The following is a 16,917-nucleotide window of genomic DNA, read 5'->3' on the forward strand; positions in this document are numbered from 1 at the left end:
TCGTTGCTGACTTGAAATATTTGCGACTCCATGTAAGTGCCCCGTGCTCCCGCCGCGCAGAAGTATTGTAGACTTCTGATTAGATCCTGAGACGACCCCTCGGCGATATCTTGTCCTTGCAATGGCTACCTGTGACATCGTCGCCCATGTGAAGATCCGACCTCTGGCACAGTAAATCCTAAGTTGTTTTCATTGTCACCACTTGTGTGAGCTTGGGAATTCTCTAAAGTCATCGTGTGTCCATGTTTCATCATTAATAGGTTCTAACCGATCCCTTGACAAGTCTACATGATCTTGAAAAATAATAAAGTTTTGCTTTTACACGAATCTGTCATGATCTAACATACCCAATCTAATAGTCAATTATTAGAGACTGAAATTCCTCACTAAAATAAATATGGTCTTTATCTACTGCCCCCTATTAAGCTTACTGGAAGAATTTTTATCACTAACTGACCAATCATTATTAATCCTGCATCTGACAAGTCTACCATCAAAAACCCCATAATGTTTATACAGCAAAACCCCTGTAGTGTTTATACAGCTAACCTCCATCAAACATAATGTTGAATATCCCTTCTATCTTATGTATCCCAAGATAAATTCTACCTCCTCTCTATAGTAGAAATCCTATGTAAAGGTACCATAAAACAAAAAACCACTTAATCCCGATTACAAGCTTCCCTTTTAGAATAAAAATAATTCAACTTTTCCCATTACAAAATGTATAAGGAGAAAAAAAAAATCAACTCTTCCATTACAAAATGTAGTATGTATCGTCACGCAAATTGCTGCCACAACATATCAGTACCACACCCCGAATTGACCCCTTAAAATTACTTACCATGGAATGTCATCATCAACATTCCTGAAAGCAGTGCAAACCCCTGAGTAATCAATCCCAAAAGAAAATATCAACAATTGGTCTCAATCGAGACATCACAGCATTGTCACCACCAAACCACCGGTTTACTCAACATGTGCTCAAATCGCACCATTGATTTGTCTAGTCATACTCGTAAACCCAGAAATCATCATTCCTCCAAATGGGCCCAAAAATCATCCATTTAATCCTCACTGAGAATCCTCAATAAATCCTCAATATATCTTCACTGATACTACAAAACCACATTGAGCCTCAAAATTATTCTCAGGACATCCTCATTGTCACCACAAGGATACCCAAAATTGTCCTCAAAAATCCTCTATTAATTAGCCACCAATATAAAATAACCATCCATATAAAATATCCATCACAGGCTAAATCCTAAGCCATTTGACCACCGCAATACCTCAAGGTAAACCATTCATGATACCACCACATGTATATAACACCCAAGTAATCAACTCATCGGGATATAAACCACAGAAAACCACAATCCACAAATTATCCATAACAATTATATACTGGCAAATATAACCACTGGTGAATATAACCTCATAAAATAGAGCACCTTACCAGGGCCCAGTAAAACCACAATGCACTAGTGCCACCCCCAAGAGCCATAATACCACAAAGAACCACAATCACCACCCCTTTGGCTCATAAAACCACAGATCACCACCAAAAATCATAGCCACAAAAAAATCACCACCAAAATTACCACAAAAAATCATCCCCAATAAATCAACACCACCAGGAATCACCAAATGACAAAAATCACCACAAGGTATCATCACCACCAAAAATCTTCACCAGACAAATCATGTGTAATATTTCTCAAAGAACGGTATTTTCCCATATTTTCACCCCATTTTCCCTTTATGAAAATAATTACCTTGGGTTGTTATGTCAAATCACTGCAGCTTGTGCATAATGAGAAAATAGTAAAAGAATGAAAGAAAATTTTTTTTACATCAAACTGATTAATCACATTTTGTCATCCATTTGCAAAATCTGGAAAAAAATGCAACTGCGCAATGTTATCGTCTTACTATTTACCTATCTTTTTCAATTTAGATATGAGTTAATTTCGACCGACCTGTCTTTTCATCTAAGACTACAAATCTGTGTCCTGTCTTTTCTTCAATAACTCTAAAAGGACCCTCAAACTTTGCACCTAACTTGTAATTTAGTTCATTTCTCACATTGATTTTTAGGAATACATTGTCTCCAATAGCAATTTTAACATCTAATGATTTCTCATTGCTTCTTTTCATTTCTCGGGTCGTAGCTTCGAGATTATTGCTGAGACAAGCATGTCTCTCCTTTGTTGTGGAAATTAATGCTTCAATTGTATCTTCTCCATGATAAGGTATAAGTAGCAAATCAAATGTGCCTCGTGCTTGGCAACCAAACAATGCTTCGAATGGAGACATTTTAATGGAATCACTGACCATAGTATTAATGTTATGTCTAACTATATCTACTATATATCTATCCCATTTTCTATCATTTCCTCCTACAGTCAGATGACACCATTGAAAAATGCTAGTAATGAGATATAATCTCTAGTATGTGAATTAAGGGGCAATTAGAAGACAAACTGTCATTGTGGACACAAGTGATTTTGGCGTAGAGAAGACGCTCGGAGTTCCGTCGAAAAAGGTAAAAGTGAAAATCTCTAGAAAAAGTTATACACCTTTCTGTGACATTAAGTTCAGCTTCTAAAGAGGGGTAGGGAGGTGCAACACACATTTTACTGACGAACTTTAATGTTAATTGTCTGATAATTATATTCTCATTTTCAGAAGGATTCGAAGTCACCATATAGAAAAATGTGTTTTCTCTAGACTTGTTTTAGCTTTTGATAAACTATAAATTCTTGGACAGAAAGGGATAAGAGGGGGTACCGGAATATGATAGTTTTAAAGTTTTTTTTAGGTATTCTTAACTCATTTTTTTTCCATTTTCATGTTAGCTATTTTGGGAAATAAAAAGTATATATTTGTAATAGCGGGAGTTTGAATTTGCGTAGAGTTTGATATTTGATTTTCAGCTAGCTTCAGAGGTGACACTCAAAGGGAACAATGAAAGGTAGGTTACGTTTCCCAGTTAGGAGTTCTCTCCAATTATTTAAATGAGTCATTTTGACCCTCATAACAGGTGGTGACAGCAGAAAAGGGGCATTCAAGCCTATATGTTACTTTTCTGGAGAGACTGGGATTAAATAGATTAGGCATGTGTTGGGAAAAAGTGGTAATGATTATGTATATTGGCAACTGACTCTTGCTGAATAATGGGGGAATTTAACTGGTAGCCTGCAGATTTCGGCCGGGTAGCTGGGCGTTTGGAAGTGATGTTAGCTAGTTTTTAAGTGTAAGACGTGATTCTGTTTTTCTTGGGGGGAAAGGGGATATATGATAATGGGAATTAATTACGCGCTGTGGCATGTGTAACTGAATATTACGCGCTAAGGCAAGTACATATAATGTCATGTTCAGGTGCCGAAACCTCTGAGGACGTAAGTGTGAAAGTTTACTTTGGTTTTTTTATTTTTTGGTGTTAATTTGCTCACAAGTGTATTTCATTTCGATATCCCTCGAGATTCAGCAGACATTAGGGGTTTGTTGTAATTGCAATGCATTAGAAGAAGTTGTACAATAAGTTTCATTTTTGTAGGTGGCATGAGAGAGAGAGCGAGGGGCTACCATGAGAATGGTTGTGCAAGCTAAGTGATTTTTCTCAGAGGAGAACGGTGGTACATTTTCTCTTTCTCTCACCCAGTTCTTACCATTTTCTGTGGGCATAGTGACACACATTGGATCAGCTGATTGACCTTCAGTATGCGAGACAGTTTGTCGAAGTAGTAGTGGTTTATTGGGAATTGGTGCATGTTTATTTTTTTCTTTTAATGGTGAATGATATATTATTACTTTTGTGTTGGTGGTTTGTGTGGGCATAAATATATTGTGTTGGTGGTTTGTGTGGGCATAAATATATTGATGTTATTGAGGTTGGGGCAAATCCTGAATTATAAGAGTTCCCATAAAGAAGGTAAAATGGCCGAAGCAGGTGCAAATCACGCTTTGGTGCATAAGATAACTAACATAAATGCAGGAGTCAGCCCTTTTTGAGGCATTGTTGATGGTGTTCTGTCCCAACCAGTGCAAATTTTAATTGAGGGAGTGAATAACTACTTAAACGCCAAGGGAATTAAAAGTGATGCAGAGGCGTTCACAGAGGCAAAAGCCTTGTTAGATTTCAATAAAGGGGATTTGTCATTTAGATGCTGTAGTTTTACGAACACAAAATGTCGGTCATGCACCGAATTGAAGAAGTGAAAGATGAGGGACAACAGAGAATCAGCAGTAGGTGGGTAATTACAAAGACAGAAAAACATGATGGTCAAAAAAGTGATTATAAAGCCAGCCTGGTTGCCAGAGGCTTCCAGGAAGAATGCAAACCTCAAGCTGATTCTCCCACAGCTATGAAAGAAAGTGTTAAAATATTTTTAGCTGTGGCAGCAAATGAAAAGCTTTCTTAGCTGATGAAGAGAGTACCATCTTAGGGAGTCTTGAGGCACCTTCTGTCTGATTGTCCATCAGATAAGTCGAACCCAGAGAGGCCGGAGCCGCTGGAGCAAAGATGTCCGGAAAATTCACTAATAAGTAGCAAAGCAAAGAAGCATAAGCAATAGGAGTTTCCTTTTTTAATTCATCTTCTTCCTCTGAAGAAACAGGTGACAAGTTGGCCTGGATTTGAGAAGCTGACGAGGTTTTCTGAAATAAACCCAAATTGCTGCTAAAGAGGGGTCAGAATCAGCCGAGACTTATAGACCTGTAGACTGAAAAGGAGCTGCAGTAGTTGTAAACACTGGCAATTGAGATGAAACAGATGCAACTGTTGATAAACAACACTAGGAAGATCTGGCGGTCCTGCGCCAATGGGTGCTCATAGACAAAGTGCTAATGAGCCCTCCTGTGTCAATTGGAACTCATGCACCAAAGAAAGCTCTGGTGCCACTGGGTGCCTTGCAGACTTCGTGCCACTAGAAGATAAAGGACACACAGGTGCTGACAGACGCTCAGGTGCAGGACGTTTCCTGGGTCTAGAGGCATAATTGGAAAGCACTTGCAAAACAGATACTGAAGGAGGCACTCCAGGAACAGATACAAAAGCATCACTATGTGCTGAAAACAACTCGAGTGGTGGGTGGACAGCTGGTGAACGAGGAACAGGGGGAGAAGGATCCGGCCCCAACAGACACTCATAAACTTTCCTTAGTGCAGGATCACCAACAGAAGCGACAGCAGAACACTAAAAATGATTTTCTCAGAGGAAGAATGCCAACTTGAAGAAGAATACTTGCCTGAGCTGTCCCTCTACTACCAGGTTGTCCTGGGAAAACTGCTCAGGACTATCCCAGAAGCTACACAACAGTCGTTGATCCAACAGGAGATCACTAGTCTTCTTAGAAGGCACAGGACAGAGTGAATCCCTACAAGCTTGTCTTTTCAGAGGACGATACTTGTCCACAAAGTGCCAATGGTGCCTAAAGTTTGACTCCTCAGAACTCCACACACTGGATGAGAAACAAGGAACATCCTTAGAGACGCCTTTCCAGCTGCACTCTGTCGAGACCTGGGATACTTTAGCAGGACCGACTGAGGGGGGCGACTACCCATGGGCAGACCCAACTGACCTTTCTTGGGCTACCAATATGACTTCTCCCAAGTTTAGAGGAGTATGCCAGGGATCTTATCCTGGTAGAATCAGTGGGACGAGCAGCCACCTCCTCCACTGTACTTGCACAAGCACATACACTGATAATACTAGCACCTTTGTCACCTAACTTATCCATAAGGACTTTTATAGACGCTCCTAATTTTTCCATGGACTGCAACATCAAAGAAAATTGTTGATCTACCCATGATTCTAGGCTGGCAACAGGGTTGGGTTTGGGTGCAAGGGAGCCAGGGTGAGGATCAGGTTGAACAGATCAAGATAGGGGAATAGGTGGAACAGATGGAGAATCAGAGACAGAAACATCATCATCAACAACCTGACTAGCTAAAGTCTTTTTACCCCTGACCCATAGAGGCTGCTTTCCTCTTCCTGTCTCTCTCTAATCAATTCATCTAACTAGTCAAAGTCTTCCACGTCTTATCATCCCAATGTTCATATTCCCTTCATGTTAATTATGGAGAGCAAACAACTCCTACAACTAGAGCAAATGAAATGTGGGTCATAGCAAGATTTAATTAACATTGTATTGCAACAACACTTTGAGAACTAGTATCGGACATCGCTGACTATACTAAAGTAAGCCAAGTTTAAAAATTAGTCTTGAAATCGTAAGTCAAAATCAGTAAATTAATTCCTTGTACTCTCTATATGTGCCGAATCGGCTACCAAAAAAGCAAGAGTACTTCACAAAATTGTCAGGATAATCAACTGAGAAGTTCTTCAAAACCAAAATTTTCGCTGCTGCCCATCACTGTTACAGTCATCAGCCGGCAGAGACAACCAACTATGTGCTGAATTGGTTCCTCTCTACCCCGGAAGTTGGCAGGGTCAATTGTGTAGCAAAAACAATATACTAACATGAATTATCAACATTCCAGCTGCCGACGGTTAGTGAAACTTTAACCATGTAATTACTTCGTAAGTTGCATAAATGAACATTTTATTTCCACTTGTTAAAGACAGTATCTTCTCTAAATAGCTGTCAATATTTCATGTGTTATATTATAGTCACCTTACAGTATAGGACTTAGAAAATAAGGGCTAAAACTATGACCCTATACATAGCATTTTCAATGAGTAGGGCTCATACTGAGACAACAAGGAACATGCCAATATTTACCTCAGTATTTCTGACAGGGCGAATGTTTTCTTGAGGAACATAGGTAATCTGAGGCTCATCCCTGTCATTTGTGTCTACTAAAACAGCATAGTTTGGTTGATTTCTCCACTCCTGAGTAAAGGTAACAAAATATGATTTAGGTAAAGGAAGTAGACTTTGCATTACAAACCTTTCAAATTTAATTATAAAGTATAGTGAGATTATTATCTTGGTTCATATTTAAGAACTCAAATGCAGTGCCTGCTACGGACACCGAGGTCCGCTACAGGTTCTTTATTATTATAATAAACAAAAAGGATTCAACACCAACAGTTGAAACTCAGGACACAAATATTGAAAGAAACTCAAGCAGAACAAAAGTTTATTTACAAGCTTACTAACAAAGATAAATGCAGAATCATTTCTCCTATTTACATAACAAAAGTAAAATCTGGGGAAACAGTGAGGTAATGAACTACTTGCTGGCCAGTTTTGCAGCTGTCGAAAATCAGTGCTTCGAAGCGACGGCTTCACAAAAGGAGAACTGTAGAACTTCAGTCATCTTCTTGACTCCGTACTGCAGAAAACAATGCCTATTCTTGATACTCGAAGGGCAGGTTATTCCTCAAAACCACTTGTAGGATGTTTCTTCTCTGAAGGGTTGCTCAATGTCGGAATATCTCCCTCTCCGACTATGGACGACTTAACTTCTGTCTCTCTCCCCGACTATGGACGACTTAACTCATTTCCATCACACTCTCTCGTGCATCTTCTTCCTCTCCTATACTTCGTCTCTTCCTTCTTCTCTTATCTCTTTCTGATGATCTCTCTGATGATCTGATCTTGAAAAGGGCGGAGCCTAGCAGCGAACTTTGTCTCCGACAGGAACTTTTTAGAAGGATCTAGACGATTACACCATAATACATGGCGTTTCTAGCGACGAGACGGCACGTGCAGAGTTCTAATAACACACCTGGGAGATTCTCGAACAATCATGAGAACAGGCGCCTCCAACACGTGCACGATTGCCTCCTCACTGCAGACCTTCTCGAAGAAGATGCATTTTCCTTTCTTTTAATATATAATTCCTTGTTATAAAGCGATTACCATGACAGTGCCTCTGTTTTCACATATCCTTAACTATTTAACCACTTTCTTTTGGTACATAAAGCAAGATGTGTTTCTTAAACACAAAGCCTCTTGAGGTGATAAATTCCTGGTAGACCTTTTACCTCCAAGAATGATTTTATCTGAACTTACTTGACACATAGTGCTTCATTAAAGGCATGTGAATATTAAGTCTATAATCATGTAGTATACTTCAAATGTTAAGGATAATCCAGATTTTCTATTTGACCTTTGACCTTGTGTATGACCTTTTCCTCATTTTATACACTGGATTCATTAGTGGAGTATGCATACCAAAATTATATCTTTATAATAAAATAAGATTTTTTATATACTTACCCAGTAATCACTTAGCTAAGAGTCTTCCGAAGAGTTTCTTGTAGGTCCCTTGTGCATATAGCCTTCGTGGGGGACAGAAGTAGCCAGTTGTCCAGGTAGAGAGATATTTTGATACCTATCATGAAGCCACTTTTTCAATGAGGCAAGCACTCTGGTAAATACTTGAGGGGCTGTTAAGAGTCTGAAACACAATGCCCTGAACTGAAAACATTTTCCCTGAACACAAACCTGAGGTACTTCCTTCACTCCAGATGTATTGCAACAGCCCATTATAAAAACCTCTTGATTCGATGTTTTCCTCTGCTTCTATTGCTCCTCTCCTGGGTAAGGATGCGACCTCCTCTGAGGATTGAAATTCTCTGATCCTACAAAGTAGGCCACAAATTCGACAGGAGTACTGGTTAATGGCAGTTTTTCCTGAAGGGAATGGAGTACCCATCCTTTAAAACCTAATCATCCATTGCTCTAATCCCCTCTCTTTCCATCTTTCCCAAAAAAAGATGAAGCTTGGCCCCCATGGGCACAAAGGACTGGGACTTCACTGTTTGGCTGCAGGCTTAGATGAAGATCTCTTGATCGTTCAATGCGAAACAAACACCTCGTGGCCTAGACTGGAACCTTTGTCAGGAGCGTTGAAAAGGCTGAGACAATGACTTAGAGGAAGTAGGAGCCCAATCCTTGGGGTGCCTAGTTGATTGTGCCAAAAGATCCTGTGTGGATTTTTTGTGCAGGTGAAACGCTATCTCCTCTACTGTCACTTGTGGGAACAGATGCAGTCCTTCTAAGGACAAGATCAGTACCGCTGACTTGTGCAATTGTGATGGACTAAATGAGGGGTATATTTGTGATTTATTTTTTTATTATTTATTGTCTTATATGCTGTGTTATTTATGAATGTGTTGTAGAGAAAACATTATATTTTTTTTTCTTTTTCTTTTTAATTTTACAGTTTTTTAGTCTGACAGGGTAGTGATGTGCTCTGCTCCCCTTTTACCTGAACTGTGGCAGAGGTGTTAAAAAAAAGGAAGGGATAAAGCCCCTGATAAAGAATATAGGAAGAAGAAACAGAAAACTGCCAGTTTGAAGAACCAAGGGCTCTTGGTTGGGAAGCTGTTGAGTTGGATATATAAAAATGATGGGCCCTTGGCTCAGTGGGAAGACTTAAGTATAGGAAGTGTGTAGAAAAGGAGAAATCACTTCAAAGGGGAGACAGGAAAAAATAGAAAAGAAAAGAGTAAGACTAGTTGAGGTGCAAGGAAGAGAAACAATGAAGTAAATATAATTATTGTTTTCTGACTTACTGACAGCAAGGTTTAAGACGATGATGACAGTGAAAAAACTATGAAGTAAAGGAATATAACAAATGTTTTTCTGATTTACTGACAGCAAAGTTAATTTAGGTTAACATACTTCTGATAGTTAGGAAAGCAACACTATAGAGTTAGGGTTAGGAATTAGGTTTAGGTTCTTAGGTGGTCTTGGTAGTTTAATAGGATAAGCTTTTGAAGAATTGTAGTGATATGAAAAATGAAGTTTCAGTTCTGTAGTATTAAGGAAATAAAGTAGGTTTAAGTTGAGTCTCAAAGAATAACCTCCAAATCTTTTCTTATCATACTGACCCAATTACTATTTAAATATCAAAAGTCCCTACATAATAATTTGGCGCCCAACGTGGGCCTTTGATAGCAAAGTAAGAGTGGGGTACACAATTGGAGATGGCAGAAGGAGCAGGTTTGGATGGTGTTGGGTCAGGTGAAGGGAAGCAAGATAGGAATGAGAGATGAGATAGGATGACATTCAGGAAAAGTTAGAGGAAGCCCAGGCAATGGAAAATAGATTAGTTACAAGGATAGAGGCAATGGATGAGAAAATGTGTGAGATGGCAAAGAAAATGCCTGAAATGGCTAAGAGTAGCCCCAGTGTTGGGAAGGGAAATGAGAACGAAGAGGTATAAGGTGCAAGGAAAAGGATCCCTGAGAAAGGAAAGGAAGTACCTGTCATGGATGAGGGCGGTAGGAGTGAGGTGAGTGAAAGTGATGAGAAAGAGAAGAGAACAGTAAGAAATTAAAGGGAAAAAAGAAGAGAACACAAAAGGGGAAAGGTGTGAGGAGAGAGGAGTCTTGTTTCTGGATTTGGAGTAGTTCAGACTCAGAAGCTGAAGCTGATAGGAAGATTGGAGGTAGTAGTAGTAGTAGTAGTAGTAGTGAAGGACTGAATGAGGCAGAGGAGAAAGTATCCAAAACAGTGTTCCTGAGGGAGGTTCCATGGATTGAGAAATTTGGCATCAGGAAGGGAAGAGATGCATATGAGTTTTTTGACTGAGTTTAAGAATATTGTAGACAAAAAGTATGGGGGGGGAAATCAAAGTGTGTGGATGACGAAATTGGGAGAGTTCCCGGATGGCCAGCTGAAGATGTGTTATAGAAGTATGTGTGAGGGTGAGCCAAGTTATGAGATGGTCAAAGCAAGAGTGATTGGTCACGTGAGAAGAGTGAAAGGAAGTGTGGCCTACAAAAAGGACGATATGTTTGATGAAGCAAAAATGAAGGCTGGGGGAGAAGTGGGCTTATATGCCCATAGGCTACAAGCATTGGCCAAAAGGAAGTATGGAGAGGAAGGAATTGAGGAAAACAAACACCTCATGTGGAACTTCTTGGCCACCATCCGACAGAAAATTAGGGTAATTTTGAATGAGATAAAAACATCAGAAGCTTTGGTTGGGGAAGAGCTTAAATTAAAAGGATGTTTTAGAGGTCTTTGAAGACCTGAGAGTAGATGATGATGAACCAAAGATGTACACACGCTCAAAAATCTGGTGGCAGAGTTTCATAATTTTTTTTTCACCTGCCTGATGCATGATTCATGCCTTATTTATCTATTTTTCTTCTCAAAGATGGAAGAAATCTTAAGTAATGACATTAAAAACAGTCACTGATATCTTTAGAACATCATGTTAAGTTATTGTGTAAAACTATTTTCCACATAGCAAAATTGACGTGAACAAAACGAAGTGATTAAAATCGTCATATCACAACCACTGATATACATTACCAAATAGATAAGAGATCCTATCACTCGTAGTATTGCATAAACAGTCCTTACATTATCAAGTGATGAAAAGATGTCTACAGATATAGGATCGACTCCTGACATGTAAGATCCAATTGCCTCCAGATGAAAAGGAACGTGGAATCGCCAAGGGAGCACTTACTTGTTTAGTAAATAATACATATAGAGAAAATACCCAAAAACACAGGAATGTCTTTTGAAAATTAAAGAAAAGGTAAGCTTGTTGCCTGAAATAGTGCAACAGTTTGAAGGAGCTCATCAGTGCTACATGACTGTACTGAAAGACCCAGATGCTAGAAGAGGCTATATCATTTCACAAAAATGTTCTCACCGAAGTCAAAAGCTTTGAACTAGCTATCCACATGTTGGTTGCTGGAGAAGGAGAGATAGATGAATAAGAGGATGAAGTTGTTTTTAGAAAAACAGATGAAGACACCATGGCCTATGACAAACCTCTCACTGCCCCTGGCTTGATAGCACTCGAGGAAGACTACCATAAGAGAGCTCAGATCCTGGTGGATATAGAAAGAGCCAAGGAATTGGAAGACAAAATCTACGAGATGAAACTTGAAGCCCAGAGGTCTAGGTACCAGCTGCAGGAGCTGAAAATGCAGAATAAAATGCAATCTAGTCTGGTAAGATAACAGAAGCAACTTACAACAGATTAGTACTCCAAAACCGAAAATGTGGGTCCCACTCTAAACAAACCCGTTATGTCTACTCCAGGACATGTCAAGTACCCCTCAAGAGAACTCTGCCAGAAAATCAAGACTGTAATGGGAACCCCTGGGAGTATCATCAGAAGATGAACAGATGAGTTTGGTGAAGACAGTGGTTGCAGGAGTTATTGGAGATGCGTTAAATGAGTCACAGGCGTAACAACAGAGCATACTAGACTTACTTCAGCTGCCTCGCCAAGAGTTACAGACATCTGGTTATGATTCCTTGCAATATTGGCCTTTCATAAGAAGTTTTCATAACACAGTTGATGCCTGGAACATACACTGCATCGAAGCTTCCGGCTTGTTGTAATATTGTAAAGGTAATGCCAGAATACTCAATTATTGTGAGACCCAGAAGCTGGATATGTCCAGGCACTGGAGATTTTAGAAGATAGATATGGAAACAATTATGAAATCTCTCTATAGTGGATCCATAAGATCACAGATCGACCAAACCTGAAGGGACCAATGGAACTGAGAGAATTTAAAGATGATTTGAAATGCGTCACCAGACCTTAAAATATATGGGCCATGAGAGTGAGCTTGACAATGCAGCCAGTTTACAGACCATCTGGAAGAAACTGCCACAGTACCTATAGGACAGATGGTCACATGAAAACCATATAATCAAGAAAAAACAAAGGATAGTGCCTAACTTAATGATCTGGTTGACTTTATTGTGGATTTGGCAGATAAATAAAATAAAAATTTAGACTTCATCTAGAAAACCAGTTTTACTTAGGAACATGATGATTCTATTAAATATGAAATCTCTGCCTTCAACAAGAATGCTTTTTAATGTTGAGTTTTGAAAATATAAGCTTCTTTGATGGTTCCAAATTGGACAATCAACTAATAAGTGTTGGACAGTCATTGGTGTTTGGCATGTACTACATTTCATTGGGTTTGGGTGTGAATTTGACATTAAATGACCATGTGAAAATCTAGTATGGCCTATACATAGTCTTGTTAATACAACAACTTTAGCTCTTTCTTTTTGAGATGATGACATCCATGAATGAACTTCACGTTTGTATTTCTCAGTTTGTTTGTAGTTGGCACTGATGTGCAATCTGTTTGCCAGTCTTGACATATTACAGGCTTAATAGAGGTTATCCAGTATGATACTGGGGCATGTGTCATTGTTGATGGAATAGTGCAAGCTAATTTGGCAGCTGCATCTGCTTTTTCGGTTCATTCAATTCCCACATGTGCTGGAATCCAACACAGTTTTATTAATAGTCCTGATTGAATAAGTTGATGTATTTTTATTTGGATTTCTTATGCAAGGTGATTTGGAGACTTGTACCTTATACTTGTTTATGGCATCAATAGCACTTCGTGAGTCACTAAAAATTAAGGTGGAAGTTGCTCTCTCCTCAGATACAGTGGCACCTTGACCTACGAGTGAACTAATGTACAAGTTTTCCAAGGTATGAGTCGTCACTCATTCAATTTTTTGCTTTGTTATGCAAGCAAAAAATTGAGGTATGAGCTTGAGACGCTGCTGCTAGATGGTGTAGTGAGCCACTGGAGGAAGAGATTGTGTCCATTGGAAAGACTATAGATCTGGAGGTGGATGAAAGAGACATCGACGAGCTCGCTGAGGAGCACTCCAAAGAACTGACAACTTAGGAGTTAAAAGAGCTACAAGAGCAACAGCATACAGAGGCGTTAAACGAAGTTAGTTCCAAGGTAGAGGAGACAGAGGCAGAGGTCATCCATACAAAAGAGCTCAAGGAAATTTTGGCAATGTGGGAGAAGGTTGCAGATTATGTAGGAAAGAAACCTCCTGAAAAAGTTGCAACTAGTTGTGCAACAGAGCTATTTAATGACACTTGCCTAGTTCGTTTCAGAAACATTCTAAAAGGGAGAATGAAACAGACCTCCTTGGACAGGTTTATTAAGAGAGGGCCTTTATTTGAAAGTGAGGAGTGTGGCAAAAAAGCCAAGAACTACTGAAAGCGAATTTAAGCAAAGAAGAAAAAGAAAAAAGATAAATAAAATAAAACAAAACAAAAATAAGGAAAAACAACAGTGAAGTAGCAATTAAGTTTAGGGATACGTAGTGTGCAGTAGTGATAGCGATAAAAGATTCTACCATCTTCTTCCATCTATCCCCTCTACCCTCCACCTCCACTTGCGCCTTTGTTAGCTCAAGTTGTCTCATCTCCAAGGTAAGTACACTGTATATAGCCTTATCATATCTTTATATACTCTTTCTATTATGTTTTTATATAATATCTGTTATTTAGAAATTTATTTTCCTTATGTAATAACAGGAAACATAAAAATATGGGGTGGCGTTTTGAGGGTTGGAACGGATTAAGGACACTAAGTATTTTTATTGGGGAAAATTGATTTGATGTGCGAGCAAACTGAGCTATGAGCTCAGCCATGGAACAAATTAAACTCGTAGGACGAGTTGCCACTATATTATGTCTAGAGCTATTTATATGCCTGCAAGTTCTGCTGTGCATACTAATGATATTGGGGGGAAGACTTATTTTAACTAATTTATCTTTTGAGAATGCTGAAGCTCCTACTCCAGTGCTGTTTTTTTATCCATCTGTATAGATCATAAGTTGACCTCCTTTTCCTCTGATGTGTTCTAACGCATGTTAGCAGTCCATCTCAGTGCTTGTCATATTTCCATTTAGAAGATATGATAGAGTAGTACATATTTTTACTCTTTTCAAAGTAGAGGGAGGTGGGAGTTCATTGTTGGGTGGAAAATTGGTGTAATATGTGAATTCATTAAATACTTGGTTCTTTGTGGGAAAGAGCTAGCACTATGGTTTTCAAATCTGATTATAATTCAGAAAGCAGATAGCAGTGGGAGATGCTCCTGCTTGAAGGGAAAGGCCCCTACGCATAGTAATTTATTAATTGTGGTGATGTAGGGGTAATATACCTGCTTCTACTAACAGGGAGTTTATAGTAGATGATCGAAATGCTCCCATGCACAAACATATTCCTTCATGATGCAATAAATCTAGTGTTTTTAATGTAGATTCTGAGGCAGATGAATATATTGGGCAACAATAATTTATTATAGATAGTACTGTAGTTTGTATAACATAAGCATGGTGTTATACCCAGTTCCCTGTTTGGTATGTGATAGTTTTTTTCAATATGGCAAGGGTTTTTATGCCTTTTGCTTTAATATATTTGAGGTGTGCTTTCCAGTTCAAGTGCTGATCAAACACCATTCCTAGGTATTTAACATTTGTGTAGAATTTAATTTATAAAGATGTAGCTTAATTATTTGGTGTTTTAACCCATTTTTCATCTTTATAGAAAGTAATTGCATTTGTTTTATTTATTGAGAATTGGAATCCTACTGAATTTGCCCAGGTGGTAATATCTGTGATGGCTGTATTGAGGATTCTTTGGGCATGTCTTAGCATGCTACTTGTATAATACATACATGGCAAAGTCATCAACATACAAACTGTGCTTAACTCCTTTCGGTAAATTTATTGTAATATCATTGATTGCTAAAGCAAATAGAGTGAATAAGAATTTTCTATCCGAATTTGGAAGGTTCTATCTGTAAGAAAATTTTTAATAAAAATTGGTAAATGGCCTCTTATACCTTCAGAGCGAAGTTTTTGCATGTTATTGTATCTCCATGTTGTATCATATGCTTTTTCTATGTCAAACTAGACAGGTTAGTGGATCAAGAGTTCATCGACCAGCTATTGATCTTGATTGTGTTGGTGACAGAATTGAATTTTTTGTTATGACATATGTTAGTCGTGAATTAACCATTTTTTCTAGTATTTTGCATAGACAGCTTGTCAAAGATATAGGTCTATAATTGGGTGGATTACTTGAATCTTTCCCAGGTTTGTTTACTGGGAGAACGATAGCATTTTTCCATTTACTATCTGGAAAAACAAGTTTCATCCAGATGGTATTTTAGAATTTCATTATACAGTAGTACCTCGAGATACAAAATTAATCCGTTCCGAGGCGCCCTTCGTATCATGAGGTTTTCGTATCTTGGACCACATTTTACATGTAAAATGGCTAATCCGTTCCAAGCCCTCCAAAAACACCCCATTAAATTTCATAATAAAGCTAAATTGACCTATAAACAATGAAATACTACAACAAATTGGACCATTCAATACCTAAATTAAGACTAAAAATGCAAAACCTGTAAATAAAGTGTATATTAGTGTACAAGAAATATTATTACTGTAACGTAAAATGAGGAAGCTTACCTTTCGAGTGAGGCTGCGTACATACGTAACTATCCAAAGAAGATTGCTTCTGCCTACTTTTCACAATGTTCCTGTGTGAGCCTTTTCGGGGGGTGTCTTCTACAAATGATTGCACTTTATGAAAAGCGGCTTTAATTTCTGCCTTTTTTTTTATGTAATATGTACGTACGTACACTTTAAAAAATATACGTACATACTACAACGTAACTATCCAAGGAAGATTGCTTCTGCCTACGTACTTTTCACAATGTTCCTGTGTGAGCCTTTTCGGGGGTGTCTTCTACAAATGATTGCACTTTATGAAAAGCTGCTTTAATTTCTGCCATTTTTTTCTTCTTTTTTTTATTTTTAACTTTTTTTTTACTTTTTTTTACTTTACGTATTTTTTTTTTTTTTTTTTTTTAACAGAATTTCAACTTTCTTTTTTTGCACCTCATGACTCTGTTGGCCCTGGTGTCCATCAAAACCCTGTTCAACCAAATGCTCTCTCTGCAACTGATTTGGGTACTGAATGTTCGGCTGCTGACCTTCAACATAAACTTAAGTGCCTTGATTATACGTACACTACATACTGGTATGCATGTTGTAAATGATTGGTCTACACCCTCTGTTCAGCAGGGAGTGGAGATTCTACCAACCTTGCAAAGTTTCCAGTTATCCCATGAGAGAGACCCTGATCACTTATCCCATGTGAGAGAT

At 38.5% G+C, this 16,917-nt stretch overlaps 1 protein-coding gene across 3 annotated transcripts in view; it reads right to left on the minus strand.

Annotated features, from left to right (window-relative positions):
- Positions 1-16,917, minus strand: part of LOC135219299 (uncharacterized) — a 390,151-nt gene that overhangs the window by 21,579 nt on the left and 351,655 nt on the right. For 2 of the 3 annotated variants that reach the window (XM_064255953.1, XM_064255954.1), the window contains exon 6: positions 6,750-6,860. The exons of the other annotated variant lie outside the window; for it this stretch is intronic. In XM_064255953.1, the coding sequence (XP_064112023.1) occupies positions 6,750-6,860 (111 nt within the window). The remainder of the gene's footprint in view (positions 1-6,749; positions 6,861-16,917) is intronic. 3 annotated transcript variants of the gene reach the window in all.

Source organism: Macrobrachium nipponense, chromosome 1 (assembly GCF_015104395.2).
Source record: "Macrobrachium nipponense isolate FS-2020 chromosome 1, ASM1510439v2, whole genome shotgun sequence".
Taxonomy (NCBI): Eukaryota; Metazoa; Arthropoda; class Malacostraca; order Decapoda; family Palaemonidae; genus Macrobrachium; species Macrobrachium nipponense.